Source organism: Pelmatolapia mariae, linkage group LG20 (genome assembly GCF_036321145.2).
Source record: "Pelmatolapia mariae isolate MD_Pm_ZW linkage group LG20, Pm_UMD_F_2, whole genome shotgun sequence".
Lineage (NCBI taxonomy): Eukaryota > Metazoa > Chordata > Actinopteri > Cichliformes > Cichlidae > Pelmatolapia > Pelmatolapia mariae.
The window spans coordinates 23,681,263-23,699,312 of NC_086244.1; the positions used below are offsets into that span (position 1 = coordinate 23,681,263).

An 18,050-nucleotide genomic window follows, 5' to 3' on the forward strand; every position below is an offset into this window, starting at 1 on the left:
ATTGTTGGGGAGCGTTTCTAATGGGCCTTTACTCTCCTATATAAAACACCATGAGGTGGCTGATGTTGTGAACTGGTGCGACATAATTAAAATTAAAAAACAAGTAGTTGTCACTTGAAGATGGCTCCTAAATGGAGTCTGATTCCATACACTCTTATATAAAATGTTCAGCGTCACAACACAAAAAAGTATATTTACAAAATAGCGTTTGCAAAATACAATTTGGACAGTTTCTGTCTGTTTGGACAGTTTCAGCCCTCATAGGGCAATTAATTTTTTTAGTAAAAATCCAAAATTCCAAAGCCACGGTTGATGTCATAGTGGTTATGTCCATCTTTGTATACAGTTTATAGGTTTAAACAGGTATTAATCACTTGTATGTTAAGTTTACATCCAAGCCATTTATTACTGATACCATCTAATTATATGCTTGTAACTTTTCTTACTGCATCATTTTGAAACATTCTTTCTTCTTGTTGTTTACCTTGGATTTCTTTGTACGTAGAGAAGCAGATACATCAGACAGTTTGTTTCTCTAATAGTCACACTTATTAGTGGGAAAAAGTGACTAAATAAAACCAATAACTACACTTTAAGGTCACTTAAATTTCAGGTAGATAACTTAATCAGACTGATTTATGTCCTTCAAAGAAACCACTGACGTCTTTATGGGTTTCATTTTCATTTCTACCTTACTAACCCTGTTTCCCTAATTATTCTTCAGTGTACAGTATTATCAACACACCGATATTTTTTGTATTTGCTCAACAGAATTGTGACATTAAATTTCTCCCGCTGCCTTTAATGTCCATGTTTTATAAACCCAAGGACTAAGGGTTGTTGTTTCGACCTGATTTGCCATCTCTAAAAGTCAGTCAGTAGCCCTGTATTACAATATTCAGCTAAAATATGTGTATATAGCTGCCAATTGCTGCGAGGTAAAGCACCGTTACCTGATTTGCGTTCTAAATCCAACATCTGCAAAACTCTTTTGAGGGCAAACGTTGTGACAAAGACATGCACTTAATTTGTAGTCAATCATGGCACTTCCGGTTTGACCCTGCTGTTCTGACTGCAAATAACGGCACAACGAGCAGTTGAAGCGGAATGGTATCGGCCTCTTAAAGACCCAGACCTTTCCTGAACACAGAGCTTACTGTGTCTCCTAAACATAGCCTTAAATAAACTTTTATTTTTTTAAGTTATTTTTTCCATTATAATTGTACATTTTAAAACATTTATCTAAATCCTGACAGTATATTGTAACAGTAGAGAATAATGATAAGTAAGTCGTTGACTGATTCCTGTTGATTCCCTCCACATCAGGAATCAGACAATGATTACACAGACATGTGCAATCAGACAATGAGCTTATTTTTAATACCCACTTGAAAACTAATCAAAGCTGGCAACAAAAAGACGAAAAAGACAAGTCTGATGTTTTATTCTGAAACCTACAAAGCTCAAAACAAGCATTCAACTAATCAGGATTGCGATTGTGTGGTACAAGATCATATAGCAAGAAATATTAATGACAAAAGTTAGAATATCCATTCACATTTGCAAATGAATTCAAAGACACGTTCTGCTTTATCAGAGCAATACAAAAACAGCACGTTACAATGACAGACTTTTGAGATCTTATTTGGCAAAAATCCACACCCCTTTTGTCAGGAGGAGCTATCCTGTATTTATTTATTTATTTTTTTAGCTCTGGCACACAGTACATACACTGCCTTTCAGCTGCTTCAAGTAACCAAGATCCATATTACACAGAGTTCATCGTAAAACTGAGGAAACGAACACGCAAAAGTTGCATTTGAGCAATGAAAAGCCTTCTGTTATAATGCTTACAGCACACATTTTAAAAAATACTGAATCAGTCACTAAAAAAACAAAACAAAACAAAAAAACAGACAAAAAGTATATGTACATCCCTGAAAGAAATAGCAAACTCAGAGAGGTGATGGAAAAAAGGACGACATTCTGTGCGCTAATAGTTGTGCGAGCATAGTGCTGGGGGTTTTCTGATCTTCACACTGTCACCAGTCTGTCATTTCATTTCATCTTTCACACTAAAATTACACAAATGAAAAGTCATCACATCACCTCTCTCTCGTGTTGCGTCTCACAGTCTCCCATACAAACATTTTTTTGAATTCATTATTCTATGACAATATAGATTTATTTCTCAATAAATCTGATGGCTTACAAATTTCAGTACATTTTATCTCACAAAAGATAATACTAATGCGTCCGTCGCTGCTGGGTCACAGGCAGATAGCTGCAGCTACATACGCACTACTGTAGTTTTGTAAGAGAGAGATGCCCTTCGGCAGCTTGGTCAAATGGTTAAGGAGTTATTTTCCTATACATAGCTAATCCTTATGTACAGCACAATTATTCACCTGCGATCGGATCTTGAGCAGAGGCTTACCTTCCTCCTTCACTGCCCTGCAGCAGCAACACAGTGGAAACATTTTGACATCTCCTGGAAACCATTTTCATATCAAAGGCATGGGTATAAAAGGTAAAACATTAAATAGGTTTAAAACTCATAGTCTTTATCGGCCATGTCGATCGCCCAGGCAAACTTCTCTCTCTGGGTTTTGTTGTAGATTTTCTCAATGGGAATGCCGAACTTCTTGCACCTGGGATTGGACAGACAGAATAAAAAAAGAAAGACTGGGTGAAATGCAACAGTGGCAGTTCGACCAATAGGTTGATAAAAGAGTGGTTTTGTTTCAGCTGAGGGCTGCTTTTAGGTCTTGCGAGCTTCCGTTAAATGCAGTTTTCTTACGCTTCTGTATAATTACGGTTTCAGATCCCCTCGGTCTCTCTCTTGCTTTTTGAGTGTTTCATTTGACAAAAACAATAAAACACAATATGAACAATTTAAAGATTCAGAGATTTGACTTAATTTTTCATATATTCTATACATATTGTGATAACTTGATTTCACATTGATTTGGCCACAAAAAGCATGCAGTGAAAGTCTGCTGTCACGTCAATACTAATACTGGATTTTATTTTTTGTTACAGTACTGGTAAATTTGCAGCAGTTTGTTGGATATCAGTAGGACATCACAGACTCTGACTGGGCCGTTTGTACTTGGTTTGCAGGCAATCTAAACAATGTGGCATGAAAGTGTCCATGTGACTCACTGAACAGGAAAGTCTAAGAAGAATATTAGAGAGCAAATCAGCTGCAAACAGAAAATTAGTTTCTGTTTTCAAAGAAAGGTTTTATGCACACATTCACAGAACACTGAACTACTGGTGATGGTAAAAAAAATGATTCACTCCGGTTACACGGCCCTCGTGTAGGCCTCTTTTTCTACCACAAACTTATCAGTAGAAACACCTTATACCAACTGTCAAGCACGGTGGTGGAGGGGTGATGATTTGGGCTTGTTTTGACCTGCGAACTCAAGTATTCTTGAGGGAGATGTCAGGCCATCTGTCCAACAGCTAAAGCTCAGCACAAGTATGGGTATTCCAAGCACAGCAGCAAATCTACAAAAAATAAGAGTCGAGGTGTTGCAACAGGCCAGTCAAAGTCCAGACCTCAACCCGAATGAAATGTGGTAGGACCTTAAGAGAGCTGTGCAGATGCCCACAAACCTCAATGAACTAAAGCAAAACTAAAGCTGTAAAGAAATGCGTGACAAAGTTTCTTCACAACAATGTGAACGACTGATTAAGTCTTACAGAGAACAATTACTTTAAGTTATTGCTGCTAAAGGCGGTTGTTGGGGTCGAGTTTTTGAAAGCTTTCTTTTTCACATCATTGTGATTTGAGACGTCTGGAACAAAGGTACTTAAATGACACACAAAATTTTACAAGCCTGCTGCCTGTGGCAGGACATAAAACATATTTATCCATCCTTTTTAAAAATCTGTTTATTCAATTCAGGGTCGCAGGGAGGCTGGAGTCTATCCTGGCTGTGTTGGGGTGAAAGGTACACAGTGGACAGGTCGACAGTCAATCGTTATGCTCTCATATTATTTCTAATACATACAAACAAACACACAGCTTCTGATTTTGTAGTTTTTACATAAAAAACAATTACGGTTTATAATTGAAGGTCAAACCTTAACATGTGGATCCAATACTCTAACAAACTAACAATCACACTTCACACAGCTTTATGTGACTGTTGAGGGCAAAGTTAAAAGCATAAAATGTGGCAAGAATGGAGTAGAAGAAGAATAAAGACAGAATGAAACACTTTTGATTGGACAGCTTTGACAAAGATTACTTAATAAATATTACAATGTATATTAAGTATTTATACTTCTTCTGCAGTGCGGTACTGTTTATGTTATGGTCTCAAGGGTCTTGCATGTTATTTGGACTCTCAGTTAACATTAGTGAAAGTCAGTTTCTGTTTAATTGCTGCTGCTGCTGCTTTTAATGTTTAAAGTTTTTGATCTTTGTGTTCAACTTTTGACTCCTTGCTTCAGATTTACCATTCAAGTGATTCATTTCTGATTTGTGTTATTATTATATTTTGGTTTCTGTCCTGACTCCCCAGTGTTCTTCAGTCTCATGAGTCATGTGAGTTTCTTGTCTGTGTTTAGTAGGTAACATTCGGCTTGTGTTGGCCTCTGTGTATAAACAGTATAGCCTCCCTCGACTTCAGCACAGAATCGGCTATGCTTTCCCGTGTATAAATCCCTGTGAGCTCTTGTAGCTTTGGGATTCTCCGTTTATCATTTTGTTAACAGTTAATTTTGTAATTTGTAGATAAAGACTCAATAATGACTTTCCTGGTTAAGTCATCCAAAAGCTAAAGCTGTTACTAAGATATAACAAAATGAGAGAAATCATGATTAACTAGCTAAAATTTTAATTTCCTAGCCGTTAAGCCAGTGTACCTTCACCCTACCATTACTCACAAATACCATAGTTTACACCACGTTCCCATGCACCACCCTTTATTGGGATCCCCATCCCTTACGCCCTACAACCAAGAAAATCACAGAGGATTCCTGTATCCATTGTGCTTGAGAAGGAGGTTCTCCATAAATAGCTGTGGGGCATCGGTTAAGGAGGGCGGACCACCATGTTCCCCCTCTCTATGGCCAAGTCCCTCCATTCACCCACAGACAGCACCTCATTGCCTTCCCACATGGAGGAAGGAGGGCTGTTTTGCGACGCTCCCTAGCTTTCAGAAACAAACCCCATTGTTCCTCACGCTCACATGCTTTTCTTCCTCTTATTTTCCTTTTGCAGCAGTTAGCTTTTTTGCTTGAGCTGCTCCTTTTCCTACAATGCAAAAGCATTTCCTGCCTTTCTGTCACCAAGGGTAGGTATGGACTGCACATGCCCACCCACCCAGAGACTGCCTGCCTATTTATCAGTAGGGGGGGGGGGGTTGCTCATAATGTCATAGTATAAAACAACAAACAAACAAACAAACAAACAAAAAAAGACGCTCTGATTAAATAATAATTAACAGCTAATAAACGCAGATACAGAATGTCTTCTGTGCACAATAAATACCATGCCACAGAGATGCGTGGATCCAGGTAATTAAGCTTGGAGGTTCCCAGAGCAATTTGTTTGTTCTCCTCTCTGTCTGTGGCTTGCACCTGGAGTTTCATCAGCTGCTCCTCTATCCTCTGTATAGCTTTACGCTTCACCTCCACAGCCCTTACAAAGAAAAACAAACACAGGGCAGAGAGAAGGAAGAAGACAGATACACAAGATGCAAAGGAAAACAAAGACGGGGGTGTACGAAGGCGGGGAGACAGAGAGAGACGAGGAATTATAACGACAGACTTTAAATGCCCTGGACACCTTTTAAACTTCGTTGCTCGGGAGCAAAGATGTTTAAGTAATTAAGTAATTGATCAAACTCTCTTGTACTCATTAGCGGTGCTAATGCTTTCTTACTTTTTGCTCTTGTCATCATGGGAAACCTTGTGATCAGCTTTGGCAGCCTTCAGCTGCTTCCTGGCTGCTGATAGTTGATTTTGTTTCTCATCGATCTACAATCACAACAAATGCACACAGAGTGAAGTCTAAAACCTGCACCACGAAAAGAGTGGATAGCTTTATCTTTAATGGGTACAAAAAATGCCTGTTTACTGAGAAAAAATTCTAATGGAGGAATAACAAAACCAGAAACGGTCGTAACACAGACGTTTACCTTGTTCTGAAGATTTTGCATGGACTTCTCGAATGTTTTGGGTGGAGCTCTCTGGTGGTTGCAAAGAATGGCCACGGCCCGGTTGGCTCGGTTGTACGATAGGATCTTTGCTGGGATGCTGTCATCAGCTGTTGATCCAAAAACAACATAAGAGGAAAAGTTTAGAATGATTTAAATTTGAAATGACCCAAACTTTGCTGTGACTGTTTGCAGGCGCAGTAAGGGTTTAGCCAGTTTGCTAAATTGCTGCTAACCTGCTGTTACTATAATTATATCACATAATGTAATAAAGTAGTTATTTTTGAATGGAAAGGCCCAAAAAGGCATTAAGTGTACAATGCTCATGTGAAGAGTAATTATATTCCATTCCTTCTTCCTTCCTTTTTCACCTTTTCTCTGTGCTGTTGCTCTCCCAGTTTTAATGAACAGACACACGTATAATGACATCTGTCTGTACAGTACAAGTAGACTGGTATACAACTTAAAACTACAGGCTTAAAGTTACCTGTGTGAGAGGAGCAGGAGTCAGTACTTTTGTTTACATGGTGGAAACAGTACTTTAATACCAGCACTGTCATGAATATAAACTCCAGAGTCCAGGTGTCACAAACAGTGACTGTAGAAAACAAAATCTCTTCTTCAGTCACTGGTCACAACACAGCACAGAAGCCACCAGTTACAGCTTCACATACACTCCCAGGTCACTTTATTATGCAAACTTGTTCAGCTGCTTGCAAATATCTAATTAGCCATGGCAGCAGCTCAGTACATTTAGGAATGTAGACACGGTCAAGTTCAAAGCGAGCGTCAGAATGAGAAAGAAAAGTGATTTAAATGTCTTTGAACCTGGCGTGCTGGTTGGTGCCAGGCTGGTCTGAGTATCTGAGAAACTGCTGATTTGCTGGGATTTTCCCATACAACCATCTCTAATGGTACAGAGAACTGTATAAAAAAGAAAAAATATCCAGTGAGCAGCAGTTCTCTGGGAAAAAATGCCTTGTTCGTGTCAGAAATCAGAGAAGAATAACCTGAATGCTTTGAGCTGACAGGAAGGAAACAGTAAAAGTTAAAGAACCAATTGTTATAGCCAAGGTATGCAGAAGAGCACCTCTAAAAGCACAACACATTTAACACTGAAGAAGACGGGCTACAGCAGCAGAAGATGACACCGGGTGCCACATCAGTCAGCAAAGAACACGAACATGAGTCTACAATTTGCACGGGCTCACCCAAACTGCACAACAGAAGATTGGCTCATCTGATGAGATTTGAGTTCATTCTGTAGGTTCAGAATTTGATGTACATGAAAACACTGATTCATCCTGTCTTATAATAGTTCAGACTGCTGCTGCTGGTGAAATGTTGTGGGATATGTTTTCTTGGCAGACTTCGGGCCCCTTAATACCAGCTGAGCATTGTTTAAATGTCACAGCCTGCCTGAGTATTGTTGCTGAATCCATCTAACCCCGCTCCTGTCAGGATAAAACACCATGTCACAAAGCTCAGATCATCTCAGTCTGGTTTCTTGAACATAACAAGAAGTTCACTGTACTCAAACAACCTCCACAGTCACCAGATCTCAAACCAATAGAGAAACTTTGGAATGAGGTGGAATGGGAGATTTGAGTTATGGATGTGTGGCTGACAAATCTGCAACAACTGATGCTGTCATATGAATATGGACCAAAATCTCTGAGGAATGTTTCCAGCACCTTGTTGAATCTATATCATGAAGAATTAAGGCAGTTGTGAAGGCCAAACCTGAGAGTAGCAAAGAGTACCTAATAAATTGTTCCATCACTACAAATGATAGAGATGAAAGAGACTAGCACTAACTTATTTAATGATGACAATGAGTTGCTATAAGATTACATGAAACCATTTTCACTCACAACAGGTCAGCTCCTTGAGCTGCTGTTGCAGGGTGATGGAGGCGTTATAGGTACGGAAAACTTTGGCTGTAAGTCCATCCATCAGCTCCTGTAGGTGCTTATTTAGAATAGATGTCTGCAGGAAACACAGAAAAGAAGAGAGAACAACAGTTAAGGAGGGCAGGTGAATCAGAATTATACAAAGTAGTTAAAGTAAACAGTTAACGTGAAGGCAGGTATTCTTGTGTGTTTCTCACATTCAGTCTGTCAAAGAGGTCGTCTTCAGGCTGTTTGTTTTCCAGGAACAACTGGAGGTTTTTAAAGACCTGACAGGAAACAAGAACGAAGATTTACTCAGCCTGAAATCAGTCACTTACATTTAACTCTTAAAACTGTGGCCATGGATGCACTGAAACATTGTTGCCAGCAGAGGGTGTGGGCTTATTTGTGCCCATGATGACAAGTGCAGGTGGTTTATGGACTGCAGGTTAGTGTGCTTTGTGTGAGTGCTTTTTAACTGGTACTTCAGAGGAAGTGCAGCCAAATAGACAGGACCCAGACGTGCTGAAGAATTTGCAATTAAAAATGAAACACTCTGTGTGTGTGTGTGTCTGTGTAGTTTGTACACTCTGTTAATGGCAGGAAACAGACCACCCTGGGAGGTACAGCTGACGGAAAGCTATTTCTTTCTGATCACCTGCCTGCACAAACATCCTCCATAGATTAGAACATTTTTATCTCATCAACACTAAATTCCACATCTGTCATTACACAACCAATATCTGCCACAGCACCTATTTCTTCCCTCATTAACTCCTCCCCTTCTCATTTCCTTCCTTACCCTCTTCTCCACGGGTATTTTGTTGTAGTAGCGGATGGAGTCTTTTCCTAAAAAGTCAAACTCCACAACGTACTCCTGGTCATCCAGCTTGGGGTACAGTTTGATGTGTTCCACTCGCAGCGAGCAGCAGCCAACAGTGTCCGCCGTCTCGCCTTCCTCCTTTTCGTTACCTGCCCTCAGAGCCAGCTATGGGAAAAACACCAAACATCACAAACATATGCAAAACTTCAGAGCAGAACATTTGGTCAAGATTTATGTAGGCCCTGTGATGAACTGCTGAGCTGTTCAGCATGTAACCCGCCCCCGGCCCAATGACAGTTGGGATAAACTCCATGTCACCCATGGGACTCTGAACAGCATGACTTGTTAAGAAAATGAATGGAGCAGATTTGTTTGGGGTTTAATCTTAGACTTAGTTTACCAGTGGAACTAAAGAAGGACCTATGATTTGTGTAAATTAACAGTAAATTTCATTTGCTGACACAGACTGGGTAATGTGTTAGAAATGAAAGGATACCACATTGTTTGATGGAAATTAACATTTTCAGCCTACAGAGGGCTGAATTTAAAGACATCCCAAAAACCACAAAGATGCTGGTCTTCTATGGCAAATGCCAATCAGGCTCCACGGTTTCATGCAGGGAGCACAGAGCCCAGTTCACCCTGCCCCTTGCACAAAGGAGCAGATACTGGGCCTACTGATGGGTTAAGGACCTTCTACGGTCAGCAAACCTTCTGGTAATGACACGTATTGATGTGCCATCCTGGAGGAGCTGGACTACCTGTGAAACCTCTGTAGGGTGCAGGTGTTGCCTCATGGTACCAGTAGTGATACTGACCCTAGCTCCAAAGGGGGGAGGAAGAAGAGGGGAAGCCTTCTAAGATAAGATTTAATTGCTGGGATTTTTATAGATGGAGATGATATGACGTATGATAGGGAACTAGCCAAAGCAGCAATGTTGAAAAAGGGAAAAGTAGATTGAAGTTGGAAGGAAATTCATTCTAATTTGGTGGGGTTTATATCTCAAGCACGGACATCAGGACTGCCTCTGCGCGTGGGCCCACGGCACTGGATGTCTGGAGTGAGAGATGAGACGAGGAGTCAGCAATGGCCTTATGGTGGCCTGGAATATGTTCAGCTCTGAATAGGAACTGGTGAGTGACTGACAGCTGTGGAAGACAACACATTAAGGGGATGATGGACCGAAATGAGAACGTAGTTCTTGGAGGCATAGGGAATGCACGAGGTGTGAAAATTCAGCTGAATTATCTACAATAGTTCACGTCACTTTACACCGATTTCCCTTTTCAACCTACTACTTCCACTAGTTCTACTTCTACTACTTAAATCAAAGCTACTGTACTGTACATTCTTGTCTATAATCTACTTTATCTATTTTATCACTTGGTGCAGTCACCATAGTTTTACTGTATTCTTACTTACCTTGTCTATGAAGTACAGCGCCACAGCTCTCTGTCTGATCCTCATCTCTTTTGACTTCCAGTCCTCTCTGTACTGAGCACGGATGCGATCCACACACTTCTTTAAACGCCGGGCAGTTTCATATTTCTGCCAGTCCTTCTCACCCTGCACACACACACACACGTACGTCCCATCAATGGGAAAATGGTAGAAAAAAAAGGTCACTGGGGGATAAGGCGGCGAGAGCGCGGGTACCTTGATCCTGGAGCTCGGGTTTAACATGATGTACTTGATGGAGCCCTGGATGTTCTCTGTCCAAGATGCTAACCAGGTTACTTTGTTGTCATGTCGAACCTCCTTCCATTTTGTCCCTGGGGGAGGTTTGGGGTGTTTGGAGTCCCTACAGAAAAAGAGCCAGAGTTACCAAACAGGTGCAAAACATGCTGGCACATTTCCACTGATCTATGTTTGGAGCTTTTCTCACAGTGGAGCTTTGTACTGATTTAAAAGCGTTCCTCAGAGGTACCAAAAATTAAATAACTGATCTTTTTTCTGCAGTGTAAACACCGCAGCTATGAGACAATAGTGCAAAGAGAACCGTTAGAGTAAAAAAAAAAATCCCACCTTCCAGTATGCGGGGGTGAACATGTCCTCCCTGGCTTGTGTTATTGTTTGCACAGATACAGTTTACACTGACAGGAAGACCACCTTTGACATGGTGCCAGAAGCACATGTGTGTGTCAGTGATACATCTGCCATACTGTATATGCGACAGGCAGCACGTACAATCTTTTACCCAGTGTTTTTCTTTGATGGCAACTGACCGCTACAATTTAGCTTTCCCATAAACTCTCACACACATCCCGCCTCCAAAGCAAAAACAACATCATTTCCACAGTCTGTAAATAAATACGGTAATCACAAAATCAAAAGACAGAAGCACAGATGAACAGAAAACAAGGCAGAGAGGTGGAAAACAAGGTGATCGGTGTGGGGTAAATGCCTGTGACCTCCAGACCAAACACTTCATCAATACTCAAAGCCTCATCACTTGCTGCTTATTATATCCTTTCACATGCACACATCTTCTTATCTTATCCCTTTAACAACAACAGTCTCATCATCTTTCACATGTCCTCACCTAAAATGGTTTTACAGGGCCACCTTGTGGTAAATCTCATAACTAAACACAATAACAACATCAACTTGTCTCCAGATTTTATGTTTCTGCTATGCTTCGCCTCTGAAACAGGAACAGTTAAAGATCAGGGCAGCTGAGGTGGTGATAACGGTGGCAAAGAGATTTCCTACTTGCTACAGTTAATAATGATGTCTTCGGGTCTGATGCGCCGCTTCAGCATGCCCATCTTTGGATGGTCCCCCCGTCCTCGGAAAAGGCCTGGCGGCTCGATGCGGAAATTTCCGATCCTCTCCTTGTGGTTGTCCATGATGCAGAAACCATACTCCTGAAGGAGCCGCTCATTTTCCTCTTTGATTTTCTACAAGATGTATGAACATATATTGAGAAATCCCGGAGTTCTCGAGGTTGGAAGAGTGCACCTAACTGCAGCAGGAATACCTGTTTCTCCTCTTTAGACATCTGTTTCCGAGCTTCTGACTGGGCCTTGAAGTACTCGCTCATCTCACTGAAGTCACATTTATTCAGGTCAGTAATCACAGACTTCTCTTCTGATGTCATTTCCTAAAATAAAACAGAAGACATGTGAAGCCCCATTTAAATACTTGGAACTTCACACTATCTGCAGAGCCATGTCCATTTTCCTCACCTTCCTCCAGTCTTTAAAGAAGTTCTTCCTAAAGATGTCCTTCGTGGTATACTCATGATCCAACATTTTGGCAAAAAATGTTGCAACCTCTTCAGCAGGAGCACTCAGCTTCATAGGCTTACCTACAAATACAGGAAATTACATTATTTTAATGAAAAAATAATAATAAGTACACAAAAATAAGTTTTCTTTAATACAAACTGACTCACCACCATAGTAAAATTTAACTTTGTCTGGCAAGGGTTCGTATGGAGGTGCAAACACTGGACCTTTATGTTCCAGGAAGCGCCATTTGGAGCCGTCGGTATATCTTTCCTCCTCCCACCTAATCATGACAAACAACAACACAACCCAACCAATGAGAGAAAAAAAACTGCACTTTATCTAAATAAGTGGTTTGTAATTTCCTGAGGAAAAGATCTATTTGTGTCTATAATTAACTCACCATTTCCACTTCTCTTCTTCTTCTTTTTTCACTTTCTTCCCGTCTGTTCCTTTTTTGTCTTTTATCTTCTTTTTGTGCTTTATACCCTAAAAAAATGGATTCAACTAAATAGATCTACAAGGAGATACACAGCAGATGCCCCAACCCGGAAAATATTTTTGTCATTACAGTGTATTAACATGTAATAAACCTCATCTTCCTCGTCTTCTTCGTACTCATGTTTCCTCTTTTTGGCCTTTTTGTCGTGTTCCAACTTGACTTTTTTGGGCTTGTATTCATATCTGTAGAAAATTACACCACTACATGAACAACCAAAGCTGAATTGCAACTACAAGAGTTTTGGATTCATTTGAATGACACGTACTCTTCATCATCATACTCTTGTCTGGAGCTCTTGTTGTGTTGGGGTGAGGGGTAGAAGCCATTGTCTTCCTCAGGTTCACTCTTAATGCCAGCAGGGCTCCTGTCTCTAATTGGCACGTCAAAGACATTGAACAGCATTTTAGTAAATGACAACAAAGCAATAACTGCTCTTTAGTATAATTATTTTAAAAGCAAATAACGGCTGATTCATGAGTACTTTTACTGCATGATAACTGCAAAGGTCTTTAGCCATCCGTCATTTCTTGTTATTTTGCTAGAAAAACGGGAAATGGGTGCAGTGATGGACTGAAACGTGCAGGCATAAATGACACTGCAGACTATAAGTCAAAAACAGAGTTTGTGCAATTCTAAAATGAAAGTCAATATTTGGTATGACCACATTTATAAAGTCTCTTAGGCAAGTCTTGTAATTTCTTTAAATCTTCAGGAATAGTTCTCCAGGCTTCTAGAAGGACATTCAAAGCTCTTCGTTGGATGTTGGCTAATGCATGACTGACCGTGTTTCTTTCTGAATTTTCTATTTTTTTGCTTTTAACTATATTAGTAGTGTGTTTTGGGATAAATAGCAAGCTGAAAAATAAAGGATTTGCCAGACACTTTTCAAATGATATTCCAGGTTCAATCAAAATCTGTCACGTTACTGTGTTCATCATTTTATCAATTTTGGCAAGTGCCATTTTTATGCTTGAATGATGAATAGATCAGTGTTAAGTGTCTTAAAAAACAAACAAAAAAAACATTCCTCTGAAAATGGTCAGGTACAAGGACTGGACTGAAAATAAGTAAAAAAACCAAAACAAAAAACACAGAAAATCAGCCAATGTTCAAAGTAAAACTTTGAAAAACCTTCTGAAATCATGGAGAACTATTGTTCAAGAGCATTTTACCACTAGAAGTAAAATATAAAGAAATGAAATGTGCTTCAGGACTCCTGCAGAGTCTGTAGTTGCAACAAAGCGATCATGTTTACCTCACATATCCATTTTCCTTCTCCCTTTTAGGCTTCTCTAAATGAGATGATTGAATCTGAGAGAAACGGGAAAATATAGAAAACCATATTAAAACGTATGCCACACCTTTGCCAACTTTAAAAACAAATTTTAAACTTTAGCATATAGTCAGAGTTAACTGAAAACCAGAGGGGCTCTGGTTGCTTGTTAGTGTTTGTTTCTAATGAGGCCAATCTCTCTGGAGGATTTTAGAAACATTAAAAAAAACAGGACCAAAAACAATTTGTCACAAAAAATAATGACTCACAATCTTTACTCCAAACACATATAAAGCTTTTCATTTAAAGGCATACCAGCGACCCATAAACAAACCTTCTCTTCTCTCCTCTTGTCTTTGTCCCTGTCTTTGTGTTTTTCTCTGTGTTTGTCTGAGCTGCTGTCGCTGTGCTTCAGTCTCTCTTTGTCTTTGTCTCTGTGTTTCTTCTCAGAGTGCTCCTTATGCTCACTAGAACACAGAAGACACAAAAGGCAGAGATCAAGCGTAAGAGGTCAGACGAGGTCCGGATGTGCAGACACAGAAGATGCCATCACAAAAAAAACAAAAAACAACCACCGGCAACGTACGCTTATCGTTTTTAATCACACAAAGGCAGAGACGCAGGCTGTCAACAATAACGGACAAAGTAATGACAGCTACTTATGACACACAAAAAGAAACCATAACAAATCCACAATGGTTCCAAGATTGAAAGATTTCATGAAGAAACTTAATTTGAGGTTGCTGTATTTATTTCCGTTAAATCAGCAGTCCCTTATTGAGTCTTTCATATTACTGTGTTTGATACTGACAAAATGAAATTTGGATTTTGTCAGTATCCTCCTCATTTAAAATGTTCCCATAACACCGCAAAAGTGAATACATACCATTACTTAAGACTTAACTCTGAAAACCGACTATTTCAAGAGAGTAAGGGAACAGCCAAACATAAAGGCAGGTGTGAATGATGTTTAGCAGATCACCAAACAACTGAGACAAAGAAACAGACATCTTACCTGTTGCTGTGCTTGAATTTCTCTCGCTCCTTGTCTTTTTTGTGATCTTTGTGTCTGTGTTCCTTGTCTTTGTGCTTGTCTTTATGTTTGTGTGTGTCTACAGTACAAGGGAGAAATCAACTTGTTGAGAAGCATTTAAAGATATCAGAACAAAAACTTTTTAAATGATTCTTTCACAATTAGCTGTTTGCAATTTGCATGATTTGTCAGGATGTGTCACCTCCAAGGCAACATTCACTTACCAACACTTTATTAGGTACACCAATTCAATTGCTTGTTAATGCAAATATCCAATCAGCCATTCACATGAAAGCATTTATTATGTATTCAGGCAGCATCAAAAAGGTGAGGAAAGGTGAAGTGATTTTTGATGTGGTGTGGTTGATGGTGCCAGATGTCCCAGGCATTTCAGAAACTGCTGATTTACTGGGATCTTCCCATACAACCATCTCTAGGTTTACAGAGAATGGTCCAAAAAGATTTCCAGAGAGCGGCAGTTATCTGGGAGAAATTGTCTTGTTGATGCCACAGATCAGAGTAGAATGGCCAAAGTGCATATAGGAAAGGAACAGTAAGTCAAATAACCAATTGTTACAACCAAAATGTGCAGAAGAGCATCTCTCAGCAGCAGAAGACCACACTGGGTGCCACTCCTGTCAGCTAAGAACAGGAAACAGGCTAAAATTTGCACAGGCTCACCACAATCACCAGATCATAAGTCAAAAGAGCACACTATGGGATGCATGGCTGGATGGATATGCAACTTACAAATCTCCAGCAACTATGATGCCATCATGTCAACATGGGCCAAACTCTCTGAGGAATGTTACCAGCACGTCGTTGAATCTATACCACTAGAAATTACGGTAGCTCTGAAGGCAGGCCACAGCCTGCTATTAGCAAAGTGTACCTAATAAAGCGGCAGCTGAATGTACATGCCTTGGTAAAGCTGCAACAAATCTAGTGAGAAGTGACATCTTAAGGACGAACTGTGCAACAAACATCCGTTCCCCTACTTCTGGTTCCAAATCTCAGAGAGACACTTTGTCAACAAACATGCAAACACACAAAACAAAAATCTCTTAATGCATGCAGAGATAATTGCTATTAGACAATAAGAGACACAAATCTCCAAAAGAAGAACTTGGCTGGTGAGGACTGGGGGGGGGGGCTAAGTATGTTCCATACCCACCCAGCAAAACATCATTCCTCCACGGGTATTTTCCACATAGATCAATTTTGTTTTCATACACTCCTGCTGCCAGCCAAACGACTAGCCCGTAATGATTCTGCATGTTCTCCTAATATTAAAATGCTTCCTGCTGAGTAAAATCCCCCCTAAGGTAGACCTGAAACAGCCTGATCATCACCTTGTGACTCTCTGTTGTCATGGCAGTTTAATAACCGCATAATCAGCTTTTGTAATAGATACCACATTTTAATAAGAAACTAATTTCCCTCAGACAGCTTTGCTTTGCATCAAATAAAGCATTTAAACAAAAAAGGGTGCTCCCAACTTAAGTGTAATTTAAGTATAATTTGTGCCAAAAAAAAAAAAAAAAAATGTGGATGTTTTTAATAATGCCGTGCAACTTTTTTCAGTGTGTGTGAGAGGGCTTGAAGTTTGGTGTGAGTATTCCTCGTTAACAGTGCAGATAAATATCTCTTAAGGAAGGATGGAGGCAGAGCACAGGTGGTGGTGAGATAGGGGCAGGGAGAGGCGATAAGCTCCCAGCTCTCGCCTCCATATCACGGCAGACAGTTGGCTCTGTGCTCGGCGCCCTGCCTGCTTCATACAGAAAAAGAAAATGGCGCAGAGACTAAGTCCTCAGCCCCAATTCGGCCACTTTCGGCTCCAAAATTCGTTGCAATTCCACGCACGTATCGCCAGTCTAAAGCATGCAAAATTTACACGACGCCAGGTCCTTTCGGAATATCCCGTCAGATTAAAAAAACGAGACTGGCAAGTGTGCATTTCAGACCCTCTTTTTGAAAAATAGCCGCAAGAGAGTGGAGGAGAAGGGACTTAGTCTCTGGGACGCCATTTCTGTCCTTTAAAAAAACTAACAGTAGACAGGTTCCAGCTGGAAATCAAGAGTCAGAATGAACAAGAAAATCCTCATTAGAGGTCCTACCGCTTCCTTTAGATCCGGAATTGACCTGAAAATTGTGAAAAAAATGTTTTTAATATTTCAATTTTAAAAACGCCGGTAAGCTCGCTTATTCAAGTTTCAATAGGAATATACGCTGAGCCTAGGAATGTGCGTATTTCTGCACAACAAAGAGCCGAGAGAGCACAAAAATGTAAAAGTTTTCTCCTAAAATAAACAGAGCAGCCTAACTTGCGGTGACAGCTAACGTTAATTTGCGCTCATTTCATATCCTGACGGTTAATACTTGTGTTATGTCTGTTATTGCTGAGAGAATTGATCCCAAAACTGTACAGAAGACACTAATTATCGGCCAAAAGCTACCTGGGAATCTCCGCGTCCGTGGTCTCCGCTCATGGTCAAGTTGTTTTTGTTTGTTACGCAGGTAAAGTTAAGAGTAGACAGCTGTTAAAGGATGCAGCCGCACAGGATGCGAGGCTCGGGGAACCCTCACTGACAGCCTGGAATGGAGTCCCGATGTTTACCGACTGCGCATGCGCAACCCAACCTGGAAGAAGGCTGTGCGTGGTCCTTACCTGAACCGCTATCATAACACCATTTTTACCGGGTTGGTGAGGACACTGGACATAAAAGATCGGAAAACTGGAAAATGTGTAGGAGCGCAAAGATTTTACAGCTTTTCCTGTTGGGCTTCAATTTGATAAATATGTGTGTAAACTTACGGAAAAAAGTTATGTTAGCTCAGTGTGAACATTTTTTGTTGTTTTACAGAATATTTCTATAGTACATATTGGAAAAACCAAACCAAAACAACAACAAAAAAACCCCCACATTTGTTAAGTCCAAAATTTATGTCGTGTCCAGTGGCCACATTGAAGTCTTTTGATCCTCGGGCCTCATGTTTCACACCTATGAACTGTAATATAGTTTCACTGGTCTGGCCTGCTTAAAATCAAAGTCTGATATTCCTGTTTAAAGCAAACTAAAGAGTGAATTAAGGGCAACACACAAATCAAATGACTCATTT

General features: G+C 40.2%; 1 protein-coding gene across 1 annotated transcript; it reads right to left on the reverse strand.

The window, feature by feature from the left end:
• Positions 1–1,428: 1,428 nt before the first annotated feature.
• On the reverse strand, positions 1,429–17,535 carry top1b (DNA topoisomerase Ib). The gene is made up of 21 exons (XM_063463708.1): positions 17,387–17,535; positions 17,048–17,072; positions 14,913–15,009; positions 14,232–14,364; positions 13,880–13,935; positions 12,890–12,994; positions 12,716–12,806; positions 12,526–12,611; positions 12,290–12,405; positions 12,081–12,202; positions 11,873–11,995; positions 11,605–11,792; positions 10,549–10,693; positions 10,315–10,458; positions 8,871–9,056; positions 8,287–8,355; positions 8,051–8,165; positions 6,159–6,286; positions 5,903–5,997; positions 5,510–5,659; positions 1,429–2,651 (listed from the first exon to the last, which is right to left on the reverse strand). Exons 1-21 carry the CDS (start codon positions 17,417–17,419, stop codon positions 2,549–2,551), a joined length of 2,310 nt encoding a protein of 769 aa, XP_063319778.1. The 5' UTR covers positions 17,420–17,535; the 3' UTR covers positions 1,429–2,548.
• Between the last annotated feature and the right edge of the window lie 515 nt (positions 17,536–18,050).

What these genes read in the sequence shown, in the direction of transcription:
- top1b (XM_063463708.1), bottom strand. Translation starts at nt 17,419, where the DNA reads ATGAGCGGAGACCACGGACGCGGAGATTCCCAG. An exon ending in TGTCTAAAGAGGAGAAACAG is followed by an intron (nt 11,793 to 11,872) that starts GTATTCCTGCTG and finishes TACATCTTGTAG; the next exon opens with AAAATCAAAGAGGAAAATGA. An exon ending in CCACGCATCTCTGTGGCATG is followed by an intron (nt 2,652 to 5,509) that starts GTATTTATTGTG and finishes GTCCAATCCCAG; the next exon opens with GTGCAAGAAGTTCGGCATTC.